The sequence below is a fragment of the Dicentrarchus labrax genome, unplaced genomic scaffold, assembly GCF_905237075.1.
Source record: "Dicentrarchus labrax unplaced genomic scaffold, dlabrax2021, whole genome shotgun sequence".
Classification (NCBI taxonomy): domain Eukaryota; kingdom Metazoa; phylum Chordata; class Actinopteri; family Moronidae; genus Dicentrarchus; species Dicentrarchus labrax.
In genome coordinates, this window is record NW_026136707.1 from 12,699,339 (window position 1) to 12,718,351 (window position 19,013).

At 41.3% G+C, this 19,013-nt stretch overlaps 1 protein-coding gene across 1 annotated transcript; it reads left to right on the forward strand.

Annotated features, from left to right (window-relative positions):
* The first annotated feature begins 362 nt into the window (after positions 1-362).
* Positions 363-6,854, forward strand: LOC127367021 (transcriptional repressor scratch 1-like). Its single transcript, XM_051406533.1, has 2 exons — positions 363-1,412; positions 5,915-6,854. Exons 1-2 carry the CDS (start codon positions 1,298-1,300, stop codon positions 6,640-6,642), a joined length of 843 nt encoding a protein of 280 aa, XP_051262493.1. The 5' UTR covers positions 363-1,297; the 3' UTR covers positions 6,643-6,854.
* The last annotated feature ends 12,159 nt before the right edge of the window (positions 6,855-19,013 follow it).

Consider the following 19,013-nt stretch of genomic DNA (forward strand, 5'->3'; position numbering starts at 1 on the left):
AAAATACACAGCTGAATCAAATCGATGAGTGCTTTAAAAAAAAAAAAACATAACAATTTCCATTCTTATCTCCCCAAAACATGGCGACTCGCCTCACACACACATAAACTAAACACACACACACACACACACACACGCTCAAAAAATGAAGAGAGAAAGGGAGGAAGGAGGAGAATGAAAGACAGAAAGAGAAAGAGAAAGGGGGGGGGGTGATAACAGCTTCAATAAATCATCCGGGCCAGTCGCCGCTCCCCGGGGATGTGGGATGGATTAAATTAAGCACTCCCTCTACCCGTGTGTCTATCCATCCCTCCATCTCCACCTCTCTCTCTCTCTCTCTCTCTCTCTCTCTCTCTCTCTCTCTCCCCGCGCCGTATAAATGCCAACAGCTGATCGCGAGACGGCACACTCACGGGAACACCTCGCGGAAGCTGCAGAAAGAGAGAGACCGAGGGGAAGAGAGTGAGAGAAGAGAGAGAGAGGGATACACAGAGAGAGAGAGAGAGAGAGAGGGGGGATGCTGTTGATCCACTCGGCCGCAGGGAGTCTTACTGTGCTCTTCTACCGACTTGAGTAAGTCGTCATTAACGGGAACTAAGGACTACTTCTGCGGCAGGAGAGGGAAGGACAAGGTGTCCGACATCTTTTTTGAAAAGCTTCCAAAAATCGTCCCTCCGTTGTTTTATTTTCTTCGCATCCCTCCCTCCTCCTCTTCCTCCTCCTCTTCCTCCTCTTCCTCTTCTTTAAAGAGGGCTGAGAGCCGTCGCGCGCGCTGCAGGGTGTCTTCCACCGCCTCTTGTTTTGTTTTTTGTTTTTTTTTTGTTGTTGTTGTTGTTGTTTTTTGTTTAAACTGCTCACGAGCCTCTCTGCCCGCGAGCGCAGAGACCCCCGAGGCACCCCCCTCCCCTCCTCCCCTCCTCCCCCCCAGGAGGGAGCTGTCCGGTGCTGAAGTTGCATTTCTCACCTTTTTTTTTGTTGTTGTTGCAAGGGGGACTAACGCGGGGAGACAGAAGAAAGCCAGAGAGACTGAAACTGGAAAAAAAAAGAAATAATAAAATAAGCGGTCAACTATTTTACCGGATCAATTCACAGCTCGCGCTTCCCTCCAAAACCCCCTGAAGACAATCTTCCTCCCGGTTTTTCGCCTTCATCTTGTTGGTGTGTGACGGGCGACTCACCGAGCACGCTGGCCAGGCCGTCGGCGATCGGCTGTGTTTGTGAGTGTGTGTCGTTGTGTTTGTGACAGTGTGTGTGTGTGCGTGTGTGTGTGTGTGTGTGTGTCGGGTGTCGCACCACCATGCCAAGGTCTTTCTTGGTGAAAAAGGTGAAATTGGATGATTTCTCCACCGGGGCGGATTTGGAGAACGCCTACCGGCACAGGACAGACCTCAGCCTGCGGCTTCATGACAAAGGTAGGTCAGGCTTCCAACACACGCAGCATTAACAGGTGTCTCAAAAAAAAACCAAGTCGCTCTGACAAGAGGAAGAGAAGGAGGAGGAGGAGGAGGGTGACAGGCAGGGGAGCCTAACGAGGTCCATAATAAGGCTACATCTATGTGACTAAGTGGTGGATTTTACCTGTTGTGTCCTGGAGGGATTCCCTCACTCAGATTGTCCACCGACCCCAGTGGTTGACACTTTGGTGCAGACCTGCAACTCCTGACTGAAGAGACTATTGTTTGGTGTTTGCATGAAGCATTTTATTCCCCGTGGCATCACCTGTTCTTATAACATCCTCTGTAAGCCTTTCTATTAGAAACTCCTCCCAGAGTGGTGGGTACCTGTAGGGTGATGTGACTGTACTGGAAGCAGACATGCAGCCTATAGTCACTGATTACAGCACAACAGCAGACAGCACAGTGTTATCACCTAGTTATTACCGTCCTCATGGGTAATAAAAGCTTTCAAAGCCCCACACTAAGCAGTCCTCTGCAAAATAAGTAATTACACTTCACTGCAGAGGACTGTAAGAGCTCAGAGAACAGGATGAGATAGGATACGGTAAAACTGCCAATCTCAGTAACCACTACACCCTCCTCAGTGAGTGTTACCACACCACATAGTCTAAGGCTTTATTTACTGGGCGTGTAGAAGCTTAAACAGGCTTGATTTTAAGCGTTTGGATTGGTTGTAGGAGTTGAGTTGCCACTGGAGCAGAAAGGTCACTTGAGAAATCAACTAAATCCAGCACGTCCCATGTTTAATCGATTTTGGCTCATAGTCAGTGGGGACTTTTCCCCCCTACGCAGGCTAAGTAAGGTTAAAAAGAGATAAAGACAGGACTGTGCTTATTAATATCTGGTCCACTTCCTCTTGGTTTGGTGGAATGAACAAAAAGAAAGGCTCAGTATAAATGTTCTCCTCATGAGGACCTGCTTCTGCAAGTTCACTGTGATGCTATTTAAGATGTTGCATGAAAGCTCTTCCTCTTGTATCCTATAGGTTGGCTGTAGATGTTTTACACAGAAATTAATCTGACAAAACATAGTAACACATGATATCTAATAATAGTTTATATCATTTAAGCTTCCACTGCCAAATTTCTCCACCAACCGCCTCCAGGTACAGCACAAATAAGCAGCGGTTTAGTAATACTTTATGTAACAATGCTGTGACCAGAAACCTTTGTGTTTTCCTGACTTGATTGCATAAAAGAATTTGCCCCATTGCAGGCTCATATCCATGTTCTTTATGGGGATCTTTATCTGTGCTCCGTCTCCAGGTATATACCAGTCCCCCTTTTTGCAGTGTCGGCAGATTTTTGCACAACAAAATAAATGCATTACTCTTTGTGTACCTTCAACAGCTGCAACAAGAAAACTGGATCAACACTGACATTCCTGACTAGAGTCACAGATGAACTGTTGAATACAAGTTAATGGGAACAGAAAGTAACATTTCTATCCCAAGGGATTCAATATGTTGGGCTGTCTTGGTATAACTGTTGAACATGGATTCAAATGTATTTTTAGATTTACTCTTTAGGGCTAACAAAGCAGGGCTCCACTGCAATTATCCTGTGGACAGTGTGATTCATTTTGCTCTAAAGCCGTGAACTTCCTCACACCCTGAAACTGTGTGCATCACATTTTACATGGACAACCAGAGATGCCTTTGCCATGTAAATTCAGCCACTGCATCGCTTCCGCCCCAGTGTCATTGACACGATGGTGCACATCAACATGTGTATTCTGTGTGCGGCCTTGCCTGCATTTCTCTACTCGTAAAGCAAAAAGCTGTCAGTGGTGTATTTATAATGTCGAGGTTAACAAGCCCTGCTCGGCTTGACATGCGATCTGCCGCCTCAGCAGCACCGTGCAACGCTGCCTGTCCTGGCCACCTCTTGTCTCCCTCTCTAACATCCGATGATAACTGCTTAATGCAGCTTCTACATACAGTATAGCACATGCTCTACCCACAACAGTGCTCCATGCTAGGAACAACTCCCTGCTTTTGGAATAATTTATATCCCACCCGTGTTCTGTGCCTTGTGCCGTGTGATGGGACTTGTGTATTCAGATGGGACGCAGTTGCAGATATGTAGTAGCTGTTATCGTATGGAGACAGATACTGTATGTGCTGCCACATAGAGCTTGTTGCTTTTGAACCTTACTCCAAAATCCTCTGAGAAACTGGATGAATAATAACATCAATTTATTAAAGGAAAAAAAAGTGAAATACTAAATTCTTTCCAACGGTGTACCACCAGATATTTTGATGATGCATATGATGAACTGTGATTGCAACAAGTTTCCCTTTAACTAAAACATACATAAAAAGGTCCAAAAAACAAACGATATCAGTCTTGATATACTGCAGAATAGCTTTTTATTATTTCCTTGCCTATTTTCCTGTGTATCTGTGGTATGTTGTTATTTGGTTGGCTTAATATAGATGTAACTGCTAACAAGTTAAATTAGGAGTAGGCACTGGGTTTATTTCAGGTGTATATAAGATAGAGAGAAAAAAAGAGAAGAGAGCCTATATTGCTACTATTCTGTATGCAATGTCACAGGTTTTGTTTATGGATGCCTGTGTTCAGGGACAGTTAAGTGTGCATTTAAGCTAATAACCCATCAGTTGTGTTTATTCAGACCACCATACCAAACCTTCGCTGTCACACAGATGAGCAGAAAACAACACGTGTGTAATGACATACTTGTAGATCCACACTCAAAAACCATGTGTTCAGACTGACTATCAGTGAACCAAATCTAAAAGTATTTTATAATGTGTGCGCCTGTATATATTTATGCTAGTTATTATGTATTTATGTACACTACTGTATGGTACATAATTATGCATTTCTATATTTAGCTAATTATGTAGACATATGAAGACAAGAGGGATTAGTAGCATCCTCCAACCTGCTCATATATATCTATACTGTTTCAGAATGAGTTTCAGTCACTGTATTTTGCCTAAAAAGCTTGTCGTGCAAGTCTTCAACCCCCTGATCTGTACAATCCCCCCACACTGTTGACTGCACTGATTGAGCCTGCACAGCAGCCTCGCTGTCACTGTGCCAGCCACCTGCACTGCACTGGATCTGTCCGTGGTGCTGATGCTCATTTTCACACTCTAAATCAGCTTTCTCAAGTTCAGGGTCAGCCTGTGTGCATTTATCTTTCACAGAGGAAGTGTTTTAACTGCAACCTTTGAGAACTAAGAGGAATTATATTGCTGAATTGTCTCTGGACTAATATTGCAGGCTTTTTTCACACTCTACTACTGGCCACAGGTGTGCAGGAGAGAGACAGATGTTCTGTGTTACAATAAAAGACTCTCACATATGTTAGAAGTTGTTAAAAGTAGTTACAGTTGGTGCTGCTTTACTGATGGTGAGAATCGTCTCTTACCACTTATGCAGGGCAAATGCAGGGAATGGGGCTTCGCCATAGTTGCTGCAGTATTACTCCAGGGCAGATACATACTGGAGGACTGTGACTGTATTCTGTGGACTTCAGTTAGTGTGGAAGTTTTTACCAGTTCATTTAGAGTGAGAGGAGATGCCTTCTAAAAACAGCATGGTGCCATTTATCGAAAAAACAATACTGCATATCACCACAGATGATCTTGTGGTTTAATGTACTGGAATCACATATAAAACTACAGACCTAGGATCAGATTTTACTGGAACCTTCTGTTTGTTGTCATCTTCGGTTTACTGCTCTTTCCGTTTAAAGGAAAAATGCATCTGGTTTCTCGACACATCCCGTCTGTCATGTAAGCATTTGTGTCCAACCATAGCACTTAGTGAACAGCTTAATGGTGTTTCTACATACACATACAATAACATGTTAGGAACAAGACTGAATGAACCAGACCATTGGAATATTTATGTCAACCCATCCTCACTGTGTTTTGTTTCATAATAAATGCACTCAAGTGGTATGCAGACGCAGGAAAAAACACACCATACAGCTGTATAATGCAAGCTTTAGATCAGTTCAGGGTGTTAACATCACCAAGCAAGCACTTATTTAATTCCACCAATTCAGACTGTGTAATGCTGGTCAGTATACTGAATCTCCATCATTACTGTCTCTGTGAAGAAAGATAGGCTCGAGAAAAGAGGACTATCTGATTTCACTCTGCTCTTCCTGTCCAGCTGGCTACAGCAGTCTAATGGCGTTAATCCAAACTTTGTTCCCTGTTGTCTCCCTGTTAGACAGACGTGCAGTAGCGAATGTCCTTTTCCTACTGGTATATGAACCAAAGGTCTCTGCTGTGTTGGGGGATCATTTTTGCGCTTGAGCCCCTCTGTGCACATTTTGTTATAAGTTATGTCATGGCTACATCAGAGACGATCTGTATATCTCCGTTTCCCATGCTAGGCTTCATTGTAAACCCATTTATTACACCTTCCACCAGAGTGTTCTACAACCTAACACTGTTTTCTTTTCCACATCAGCTGGTTACATCAGCGACTACATCAGCCCTGTTGTGTACGATGGTGAGAGTGACAGTGGGATCAAGGTGCCCTCACCCGACCCCCTCTATGATGGCATCCACAGTGACTACGGGGCCCCTGACTCTGAATCCCCTGACAGTCCCGGCTCAGAAATCACTGACGGTTACATCAACGGAGATGCTGCTGTGAGTGAGGGTTACACAGTCGATGCCTTCTTCATCACCGATGGCCGCTCGAGGAGGAAAGCTCTCAGCAGTCCCAGGACCATCCAGAGGCACACCTGCAACGAGTGCGGCAAAACCTACGCCACGTCTTCCAACCTGAGCCGGCACAAACAGACACACCGCTCGCTGGACAGCAAGCTGGCAAAGAAATGTCCGACCTGCGGGAAGGTGTACGTGTCCATGCCCGCCATGGCCATGCACCTGCTCACTCACGACCTCAAGCACAAGTGTGATGTGTGTGGGAAAGCGTTCAGTCGACCCTGGCTTTTACAGGGCCACATGCGCTCTCACACGGGCGAGAAGCCGTTCGGATGTGCCCACTGCGGGAAGGCCTTCGCAGACCGCTCGAACCTGCGCGCTCACATGCAGACCCACTCGGCCTTCAAACACTTCAAGTGCAAACGCTGCAACAAGACCTTCGCGCTCAAGAGTTACCTGAACAAGCACTACGAGTCTGCCTGCTTCAAAGGCCCCTTCTCTCCTCTAGGTCCCCTAGATGCATGACCCCCCTGCATAGATAAAACAACTGACAAAACTGCAGACATAAATTATCCTTACAGACTGACCTGCAGACACAAACAATCTATTTTTGGTCAGAATATGACCTTGCTTTCCCGCCTTCCCTTTCTCTCACTTGCCCCTTACCTTGCTTTCCCTTGGAGCCTACTCATGATGATGAAGATGACGAAGATAGCACAATTTTTCCTCCTTGAGATTTGCCCACTTAAGGATTTAACTGATCTACGCATGCACTTCCTCAAAAACTGTTCACCTCCTCTTCCTCTGTCTGTTCTGGATAGAGACAATAATACTAACATGGCTTCCATCTGGCATCTAGATACAGTATGGCACCATATATTTTGGGACACTGATGGTGATGAGGATGACGACAAAGACAATAGTAAGCCTATAGCTACTGGGTTCCTCCCTGCACTGAAACACAGTGAAAGAGTTTTTCCTTCTGATTTTGTTTTTTGGGGGAATAATAGTAATAATAATAGTAATAATAATGATAATAATAATAATAATGTTCTGCTGCACCAAGTGACCATATTCTCTCCACTACTGAGGTAAAAAACACTATTTATTTATTTACTTATTTATTTGAGCATTTTTCCTTTTTTATTTATTATATGTTTATACTTGATTTGATAACAATGAAGTGATACCGTTAAGTTATTTGTTGCACTTTAATTTCTGTATATGTATGTAGGATATTTGCCAACCTCTTTCTATCACTACAGGCCAAAGCATATGTCACTTTTTTTGGTACTATTTTTTCCTATTATGTTGTTTATCTTTTTTCTTATTAACGTTTTTGCATGCAAAAAAAAAAAAAATGAAATCTATGCCAACATCATAAAAAGCTTATGATTTCTGCCAAAATCCTATAGATAGAACCTGAGGGCAATATTTTTCTCTTGGAGCCTCCGTAGGACTCTTTAAAAGCAATAATCACCTAATGCATGGTATTTTATGATGAAATTATGAAGTATTACCTACTACTGTATAGCAGTTTAAAAATCAGGTATGTTTTACTTCACCTATAGTCATAAACAGAAAAATACTAATATTACAGACATCAGGGAACATGCCAACGTAGTGTTAGAGTAACAAAAATAAAAGTCCTGTCTTTCCTCTCTTGTTATGCACTGCCTGCCTCTTAGTGAGTAGAACTAATGTAGGATGTAGGCTAGAGAGGCTGGGATCAGCTGCCTGCTGGGTGTGAGGCCTATTGTAGGATAACTATAACCCTGACAGACCTGCTCTAGGCTATCTCTAGAATGAAATAAGCCTGCTAACAATAACCAACAGAGGCCTAGTTTTTGGATTAGGCCTCCACATATTTCACTCAGATTGGATCATTGACCATTCATGACCTCAATGGTTTATTAAAGGTTCTGTTATGTTAAAATGGCACTTATATGTGTTAAAAACATCTTTCCTGTGTCATGCCGCCAAATAATGTAACAACAGGCCTTTAACAGACCTTTCAATAACCATAACAGACCAATCGTATTCTTTTAAACAAACAATACAAGATTAATACAGCGATCAGATTGGAGAACTCTACAAGTAAATGTGCAGCGACACAAAATGATATTTAGGATACATGGTATTTAGAAATTCTCAGTATACTTCCAATATGAAACCAAGTCAAAGTTTGGTGCATTGTTGAAGTTGGACCAAGGCCAGCTTTAAATTCAATGCATTATTCAACTACCCTTCCAGTGCACTTCCAAACCATAAAGCGTGCATTCTTAAACCACAGAAAAAGCATGCACTTTAGCTGGATGGACCGAGTCCTGATTATTCTGCAGTAGGCCCCATTTAACCCTACTGGGCCGACCATAGGCTAACTCTATGAGTGATATACCTACAAGACAGGCTTACTCTAATCAACCCCAACCCGTAGACGGTTTAACCCTTTGATCTAGGTGGCCAATACCAGTGTTGCTGAACCCAGTTCTCTGCAGCTCAGAAACCTTTTCTACAGACTCATGGAGCTTCCTGAGAGACAGACTGAGGACACACAGACCTGCACAAAAAAAACTGAAGTGCTTGTTTAAACGCCATATGTATTCATTGTAACCTTGCATAGACACACACGTGCATGGGTGCATGCCCACACATGCGAGCACACAGTGCCTGCTGATGAGCTGTTGTGGGAGACACAGGGAGTATCTGTGTCTACAGTAAAGCTTTCAACAGTTGAAAAGAAATGGATTTAATGTTCAGATGTGAATCTCTGACAAAAGAAATTTTGATAATTGCAGTGCTTCCTCAGGCATGAGATAACTCAATTAGATGGGATTGACTGATATCAAACATCATTTAGGGTTATAGGGACAAAAGGAGAGTCTGTATTAATACATGGACCCATTACTTAAATTCATTTACATCTCAGAGATGTGAAAAATTTTGTAACAAAAGCCTTGCAGGAGACCATAAAAAAGATCTTTTTGTAAAAATGTATCTCACAAGTCAATAAGAAAGAGGGAGTTTTGTTGTGAGTGGAGCAATCAGTATGTGAGTCACCAAATTGCAGGTCTTATCTCACTCCCTGCTGTGTGAACTGGATTTGAGCTGCAATTATTTGAATAGTATTTGACAATTAGTCATAGAGCTCCATCTTGTTAGGGCTTAAATTTGTGTCTTTGTCTTTTTATCTGTGATTTTTAAGTCTTGTTCAAAATATTCACAAGAATCATAAGAAGTTGGTAAAAACATTAAAACACAAGGAACTCACATAAATACGAACTAAAAGCACAAGTATGGCAAAGAGATCATATATGCAAAGAAAACAAGGCTCCATGGAAGGCAACCTGCGGTGTCTGTAGATATAAAAGGCCCATATAAAAAGGTATAAAAACATAAACAATTCCTATATTCAGGGGATTATACACTTATGAAAACACAGTTATGCATGTTACATTCTATTTCTGCCAACAGATCCTTTCTAAATGTTACACACTGGACCTGTATTACATCTCAGAGACACCTTTCCCTGACAGAGACATAAATAACAATATGCTAATGTTTTAACCACTGACTCTGAAGTATTAATTCTCATTTCCATCTGAATGAGGAAACAGTAATAACACAATTTCTACCGTAGCAACTGAGCACAGCGCGATGTTTAGAAAAGTTGCTGAACAAACCACTGAGACTATCAATGGCTATGATGTCTCTGGTTGCTGTTTTACGTGTTGCAGATTGTATCATTCTGTATTAAAACTCAATGCAAACTTTGCACTGCAGTCTAAAGGTCTTAAGGGTATTTGGCTAACGTTGTTATGTGTCTGTATAGTGGTTTTGAGGCAGAAAGGCTGAGTGTGTGCGTCTGTGTGTCTGTCTCTGGGTGAGCTCCAGGTCTGTTCTCTCTAAGCACTTCCATTCTAGTCATCTCCACTTTAAAGAAAGTAGCACAATGAAACTAACTAGAATTCAGGTAGAGAAGAATTAAAAACCTTGTACTAGCTTGACCTCTCTTCTTTTTTGTATTTCCAAGTTAAAGAATGATGGTAACCTAAATAATCATTTATTGCAAGAGGGTTTGTAAAGAATCCTTTGGATTGAGACATTTTTACTGCTGTATAGCGATATCTGACACACCTTATCTCAGGAGGTTTGGCTCTCTGCTGCAGAGAGAGGATCTCCTGGGGTTTTTTTTGAGCCAGAATTCAGACAATGTAAGCACAATGAACACAAAGCATTTTGTGGCACTTCATAATAAAGAATAATCTTAACCAACCAAGGCAGTTTGTTGTAGTTTTGTGTCTTGTCTTGTTTTAAGGTATAATGAAGTATTCAGTCAATCTCGATAAATACACAGCATAGAAATAGGAGCAGTATTGGAGCTGCTGTAGCTGCACTTAAGTGGTGAGTAATAAAGGTTTTTTCATTCCTTTTAAACTCTTTTGACCCCTTTATTTTCACCTCAGTTCAAGTAGCGTTTAAAGCAATTCATGCTAATTAAGTAAGTTTACCTTGAAGTCAGAAGAGCGTTGAGTTCATTTACATAGAAGAACACTCAACTCTCAGCTCTGCAGCACATACTTTGTATTAGATTTGTCAATATTGTATGTTTGAAGAGGGACTGGGCTAACACTGGTGCACAGTGTGCTCATTAGCACTCTTTAGGCTGGAAGCTATCTACCAGTAATGGGGCTGCCTGGAATGGATAAATACAGCAGTTTTTTAATTCTATATTTGAACAGTTAACAGCGGTCAAGTAGTTTATCACTTAAAGCCCCTGAAAACTTTGTTTCAATTTTGAAGTGATGATTGCTCTACCATTATGAAACAATGTATATTAAAAAATCACCTACGGTACTATTTTAGTGAACTTAAAACTGATCTGATTGAAATAACAGTGGACTAGCAACAATCATCCAAAAATTGTTCTGATTGGTGCTCAGAGAGTATGAGACATCACCTTTTTCTATAAATCTCTTAAGTTTATATTTTAGACCAGTTTGAAAATCGACTTATTTAATAGGCTATTTGTTACAAGTAGGCCTTATAATATCACTATTGCTGGTTCAACAGCTGCTCAATACAAACACTAAGAAAATAGTTTACTATATAGACACATTGTGCGCTGTGAACACACAGTGATGGACAGAGTCAAATATTGGAATTGGAAAAGATTTTTCTTCATTACTGAAACTTTTTCACCAGACAGAACTTTTAAGGGCTTGCTGTGCAAAACTTGTCAAGTGTGAAGAACTGCAGGAACATAATGCAATACTACTGCTAAAGAAAGTTGGAAATTGAAATACACTCAAAGAAGAGAAATTTAACACTTTCTGAAATGAAATTCAAATTTTTTTTTTTACCTCAATAACAACAATAAAGAACTGAAAACACAAGAGCCCGATGATGTTTCTGTGTACTGGAAGAGGGTCACATTGTTGTTTTCTTCTGGTCTATGGAGGCTATGGAGCTGCAGTCATGTGGGCTTCCAGTGACATTGCAGACATTAGCATGGGAAACTGACCAACTAACCTTCATCTTGCAGTGACTTTGAATCAAAGGTGACCTGGTTAGGCATCATTTCAGATGGCCCACACATCAGAGTAACAACTTTTCATGTGAATGCCAATTTTGATAGAGTCACTGCAGCTTTATTAAATTATTAAATTTAAGACAACTTTCTGTAAAAGTAGACAATGCCTTTTTATTAGATTATTATTAGATTATTAGATCATTCTGAAATCAGTTCGTATGATCACCTGTTACATGCAGAGGGTATGTAGCCAATCCTCTAGTGAAGTAACAGTCCAACCTTGCTTTTAGCTCCTAGTGAGCACAGGCAGTCAAAATCTATTGTTGCTATGCCAACACTTGTGGTATCCAAGGCAATAAACTATCTACAGTATCTATAGTAGTAAACTATCTGAACTGCCTCAACAAAGACACAATGCAGCACTCTGCAGCTTTATGAAGTACAGTACATCCCCAGAAAATTGGTTTCATAGCAGTTGCAAAAATACAGAAAAGTGACTGCCCACGTCTATGAATCACCTTCTCCTGCCTTCCTCCTGTCTTCAAACTTCTCCTCATCTTTCTGTTTTCTCTCTCATCTTTTTTACCCCTCTCTTCACATCTGGTTTTCTCTCCTCTCCCCTCCTGTCTCCTCTCATCTCCTCTCTCTTCCCTGTCCTCCCTCCACCTCCATCACCTGCTTGCGTGTTCCTTCCTCCCCGCACGCTCTCCTCCACCCCTCTTCCTCCAACCACCTCTTCTTTCTCTCTCCTGCCAAGTCAAACCAGGCCATCAGGCCTTTGAGGACCTGAAAGTCATTTAACTCCTGGTAGATAATAAGTCTTAGAATATAGCTCCTCTCAGATAATAAGCTTTATCACTTGATTGCTCTGCATGCTCCCTACTGTCTTTGGATTCATGTCCAGGGACCTACTCAAGCGAATCACACTATTTCCTTCCTGGCAAGTCTCAAATTAACACTGTGTGTGTGTGTGTGTGTGTGTGTGTGTGTGTGTGTGTGTGTGTAGGTGTAGGTGTGTGTGTGTGTGTGTGTGTGTGTGTGTGTGTGTGTGTGTGTGTGTGTGTGTGTGTGTGTGCATGCGTGTACTACTCATTACATGGAATGAGGGATTTGCTGAGGCTGCAAAATAAAATAAAATAATCAAAGGTTACTTTCCAATAGTGAACATGTCTGATTGGTGAAAACAGTTCAGCAGTTAAGGTTTAATTGTCCACAACTGTGACATTAACCTCTTTACTTAACCATCATGCTGACTTTAATTTTGATCGGCTTTGATAGTCCCACAGAAACGTCCGTCTCCCCACCTGTCCTCCGTCCTGTCCTGCTTTTTTATTTTCACTTTGACCTCGTCTCTCCTCTGCTCCACCTCTCCTCCTCTCACCACTGAACTCCTATCTTAACTAAACCATACCATGATTAGCATATTTTACTTAATCATTAGCTACTACCTGTTGATAATACATTCTGCATTGTGATGATGAAGATGAGAAATACATAAGAAAACTTCAAAAGAAAGACCTTAAATACAATAAATAACAAAATTAGGTCTCTATACTCAGTAAAAAGTATAGCTACTGACTTTAAACCTCTTTTAAGGTGAAGAATTTGACAAATCTGAGGTCATTTGACTGATTGTCAATGCAATTTAATTTGAGGGAGTTTATTTGAGACTGGTGGAAACCTAGACAGCCAGTATCTTCTTGCAGATTGAGCATCAAATATCCCAGATGATGATCTCCAGACTGCAGGAGAGCTTGTGAGGAGTTAAAAGATCAGTAATGTAACTACTGTAAGCCGGCTGCTGTGAGTAAAATCTTTTTTCAGAGGTTTTGCTGACTAATGCAGGTGTAAAGAGAATTCTAGCGAAATGTAATTGAGACTTTAATGAACACTTATGATCCAATTTTGTAAATCCTCCCGAGAAAGAAGAAAAAAACACAAAACTCTGCAACAAGTTAATTTAGGCTAAGCTGGTTGTCCCCAGTGACACCAGCGTTTCACATCAGGTGTCAGGGGGTCAAGATGTTTAACTATGTCATGACTAATAATGATGACCTAAGATTTGCTGGTAATCAGCTGTGGGAAATGTTTGAGAAAGCAGAAATTATAATGATCACATCACTCATCCTCTGTCTTTCTTCCCATTCCCTCTTCTCTCATTGTGTCCTCCTCTCACGTCACTCCCCCTCCAACCAACCCCAGTAATATTACAGCAGTAATCAGTCCAGCTTCCTCTGGGCTCTGTGATGTCATCTGTCAAAGCAGGCATCATTATGTGCTTTATGAACTAAGTTGTGCCATGCTGTGCTGGGATAGTGCATATCAATTTAGACAATGCTTTAAAACAGAAATTAAATTGAATTTTTTTTTGGCCCACTACAGCATTGATATCTGCTCTGTAAATCACTTGTGTTCTCCTTTGAAAAAAAAAAAATCAGAAACCAAAAGGGTTTCATGAGGATTGCCCCTAGTTTTACATTAATTTAATGTAGTACCATTTGGTATCCGTTGACGAAGATGGAAGCTTTTTTTCGATACAGCCAATTAAATCTTGCATAAAGCAGTAAGGTCAACGTCCTGTCAGAGGCAGAGACGGTCACAGCGACTGAAGGCTGGACGGCAACCTGCTACACAACACAAGAGCCACAGCAACAACCGGATTAGCTTTCCTGCTAAACTCTCCTTCTTATCTAACTTACGAACACAAGTCTTGTGCTGTACCATAGCTTGTTGAATGAACCAGCAAACAAACATTCGCCAGGGAAAGTGCACTGCTAAAGCACAATAAAGAGCATCTAAACATACCTACTAACTACACTCTGCCCACGACATTCAGGTTACAGCACAAAATTGTTTACTTTGTCTGTGGTTCCCCCTGCCCAAGCTTTCAGATATTTATTATTATATTAATATGTTTATAATAACAATCTTTAAAAAAGAAAGGTTGATTTTTTCCCGCAAGAAGGGATGACCAAATGTGATTTTCAATAATTGATAGGTATGAAACAAGTTCATATCATCGTAATCATTTTCAACAAACACAATGTTTTTAGAGTGCTGTACCGTGTTCAGTTTTCTTGTACCAAAACATATAAGTATATACTATAAACATAAGTATGTACAGAAGACCAAACTAACTCCAGGGAATGTGATACATTAAGTATCATTTAAAATAAAATAAGTGAAAGAAGATCAATGTATCACATGACAATATGAAAACAAGATGACAAGGTGAAAACGATGAACCTACAGAACATTATCACCCTCAGCTCACCTGAGCTTTACAGAGCTTTATAGTAAGTTTCAGCTTATTAACTGTCTGGCTCTCAACTTTACTATTTACGCTCTTATACTGTCACTCTTAAACAGCACAGCTGTTCTTCCTTATCTAGTTTAACTAAATTAGAAGACTTCCAATAAACAAACATTACTGCTTATGTTTTGCATTTGTTTTCGAACTTTCAAACTTGGCGTTTTAGAAGTGATATACACACCCATATCCTCAGAGCTACTTCTATAATAAAGAAAGGGATCCTGCACCAGCTTGGTATGATCCCATGTGTGTAGATAAACAGTATGTGCATCTACTGTACATATTAGACTAGAATCGCTCTTAATCTTCTGCCAAGCAGTGAATGGTAAAATATCTGCATCGGTGCAGCCACATCTTCAACTCCCACTCCAGACGAGCATGATGTTGAGAGCGAAGCACTGTACTGTGGGACAGGGCTGTGAATGTTCTCACCACATCCCAGGCTATTTGTAGAGATGGCAGCTGTCATCAGAAACATCATCAGGCTGAAGACAAGTGCTGTTCACAACTCTGGTAGGTGGAGGTGTGGAATGAAGAGAGATGATGTTGAGCTAGTAGATAAACACTAAGATTTCTCATTAGTCTTTGTGTCACAAGTGGCTCCCCTTCTCAATTAACAATTTAAACGCATTTGTCTGGTACAGCTTACTCAATACGCAATGTGCAAATACGCATGTACTGCAAGAAATGATATTGATCCGTACAATAATAAGATGGCAATTGGAGAGCAATTTATTCCTTGGACTGCTTCTCTTTCTTTTGTTCCTTCACTCTCTTTTTCCCATGCACGCAGTCGAGAACAGATAACATTTTACTTTTTCCCAGACAGCTAACTGGTAGATTTACTCCGGAAATACTTGTCAGAAAACAGCAATATTCACGCGGAAAAATAAACATTTACAGAAAAATATTTGCAGGAGGAAATAGCATGCTGCAAGGAAACCTCACAGCGAAAGAATCCCTTCTTCTGGATAAGACACATTAAAAAGATGTCAAAGCTGTAAGCACTGTGTCACACCTTAAAAATAGCAGCCACATGTAGCTTGTGTGGCAACAGGCCTTTTATAGTAGAGCTGTTAAACTGGTTTCTCCTCAGTCTGATATCAGTGATGGCTGCTAACAAGATGAAAGGTGCCCCATCACGATATACAGAGGTGTCTGAGAGCATTGGTGAGAATACCCTAACTGCATGTAGTTTGCATACGTGTGTTCATCATTGTTTGTCTAAAGGCAATATTGCTCACCTACAGTGACAATGAGTCACAGTTTCGGCTAGAGGATATATACGCTTCGGGGCCAGCTGCAGGGCCAACTCAAAAAAGCAAGACAACGTTGTTTGTCCTACAATGTGAATCAAATGATTTTTGTTATTTACTGAGTGCAAAGTGGTATTTTGGTCACAGTGACAAGATAAAATACACTAAAGGTTCCAACACACACACACACACACACACACACACACACACACACACACACACACTCACACAAAATAACTTGTGTTATTTGTAGCTCCTAATTTGATACTTCTGTGGTGCACTGCAGGCAGCAGATTTGAAGTGTCAGCAACAGCGGTACCTGCACTTACAGTGACAGGAGACGTTGATATGTTTTATTTATTGTTTAGTGGCGGTTGTGAAGTTTCCTTCATTTAGTTTGCAGAAAGCTACAAACAAACAAAAAACTAATCTATAGAGTCTCTGATGTCCCTAAATTCAAACTACAGTATGTTCAGAGCAGATGAATTATGGTTGATTATGTGCACACTGAGCCACTGAAGACAGATGGCACATTGAAACAGCTTTTGTCTCATTCAGCTTGTAAGGCTGCTTCTGTTTGACTAAAATAATTATGATAATATTTTGTTTTCAACAATCTATTGATGAGAAATTTCTGTAAAATTTTTGCTCATGGTTACATTAATAATATCACCATTAGCATCATGAGCGCCTTCATGTTTCTTCTCCTCTTTTTCATATAGCAAAATCTCCAGTACCAACGCAACGACACCAAAAGTACCATTATACCTGGAACTTCTTCTTCATCAGATTCGTTATTAACACCAAAATCAGAGCTCCTAAAAATCATCAGTTTACATAGTATTTTGCAGTGCAACAACATACAACTGAGACTTGTTAAACCAGTGTGTGACCTAATACAGTCAGAGACACTGCGACCATGAAGTTTGATTTGGTAGAAAATTCCCAACTCTTTTAGTGAGCTTTCAAAGAATCCAAGCAGGATGATTCTGTTGGGAGAACTAATCCCCCTTAACAAACAGATACACGAACAGCACATCTTAGTGCAGTCAACAATACCAAAAGCTTAGCACAAGGAGGAGGTTGAGGCGGTCGAAGGAGCTGTACCAGTAAACAGTGTTGGCATGCAGCAGAGTGATTGTGAGGACTGTCAGGCAGCCATGTGCACCTGTTTGAATATGATTGGATGTTACTAGTCAGCTGATCGCCAAGTAACTGATGAATGAGCTAATAGTGTGAATGAAGCACCAATCAGCTAATTCCTAAACTAACACAACGCTCCATTAGTAAAGAAACTGCCAATGACAACAACTTAATGTTAACACTATAGGTTTTACTTGAGTCATGGAGGTCATTTTAATACATACACATACACACACACACACACACACACACACACAGAAAATAACAGAAATTATTCATCATGTCTCTCAAAAATTTATAGGCATCTTTATTTGACTTGGACACTGGATGAGAGCATGGGCCTGCCTCTGAGCTGTGTAGCTAAGCAAATACTCACTCAGCGAGAGAGACTGAGAGAGAGACACAAAGAGAGAGATAAGAGAGAGAGAGAGAGAGAGAGAGAGAGAGAGAGAGAGAGAGACAAAGAGAGAGAAAGAGAGAAAGAGATGGGGGAAAGAGAAAGAAAGAGAAGGTGGGAGGAGAAAAGGAAATAAGACACAGAGAGCGCGAGCACTTAGGGAGTTGAGTAGAACGAGGGAGACAGAGTGAGTGGGCAAGAGAGAGAGAGAGGAGGAGGAGGAGGAGGAGGAGGAGGAGGAGGAGGAGAGGATGGAGGGATAGAGGTAGCTCAGGGAGGAGAGAAGGGAGACTTGACCCAGATTGGGAGCCTAACGGCAGCAGCAGCAGCAACAGCAGCAGCTGAGTGAGCCGGTGAATGTTTAATAGCGCCAACCACTTGCACGCTGACACTCACATACATGCACACACACACATCCATCCACCCACACACACACACACACACACACACACACACACACACACACACACACACACACACACAGAAACAAACTGACACTGTTGACTGGGACTCTTGTTGCTGGAGTTTAGCTCAGGCCTGTTGATTTACTGTGGTGGTGATGTGATTATCTCTGTAACCGGAATAAAAAAAAACACAGTCTAACCATGCAGTGGATTTACTGGTGATGTACAGCCAGTATGGCCATACGGCCATGTGAGTCCACTTTCTCTTCTGCATCAGCACTTCACTGACGGTCGACTGGGGAAATCCTCCATGAAGCACTTGCGGCGTTACAGTACGCAATGTGTATATGGTGTATCAGCACTACATTAGCTGCCATCGCAAATTCAGTAAAAAAAAACACAAACTTACTCCTGCGCACACATAATTGGAGGCGCTACTTTATTCTACTGGCAACATTAGATCCTCTGATGTTTGTCAATTCATTAAAATATCTCAAAGGCCTTGACAAAGCTCAGGAGAGCAAAACTTTACAACAGAATGAGTCTACAGTTTGTAAAGTTATGTTTCTACCTTGCATTTTTGGACCAGATCAATGACCAGGCTACTTCACCCCAACACTTCTGCCTTGAATCTGTCCTGCAGCAGCACTTCAATGGACACTATTGGAGAACTGTTTAATCTCGCATCAATACCGGATTAGTGTTGCAGCAGCCACTGCAACCTGTTCTGTCTCTTATGAGTGACTACATTCAACAGGCAACCTACATTTCCCCTCCTTATGTTTAGAAGCATTTCCTTCAACAATTAGACTAAACAACAACTTAACAAAGCATCTAATTAAACTAGATA

Coding starts and splice junctions, on each gene's coding strand:
- LOC127367021 (XM_051406533.1), top strand. CDS start 1,298: ATGCCAAGGTCTTTCTTGGTGAAAAAGGTGAAATTGGATGATTTCTCC. Junction 1,413..5,914: donor CCTGCGGCTTCATGACAAAG/GTAGGTCAGGCT, acceptor TTTCCACATCAG/CTGGTTACATCAGCGACTAC.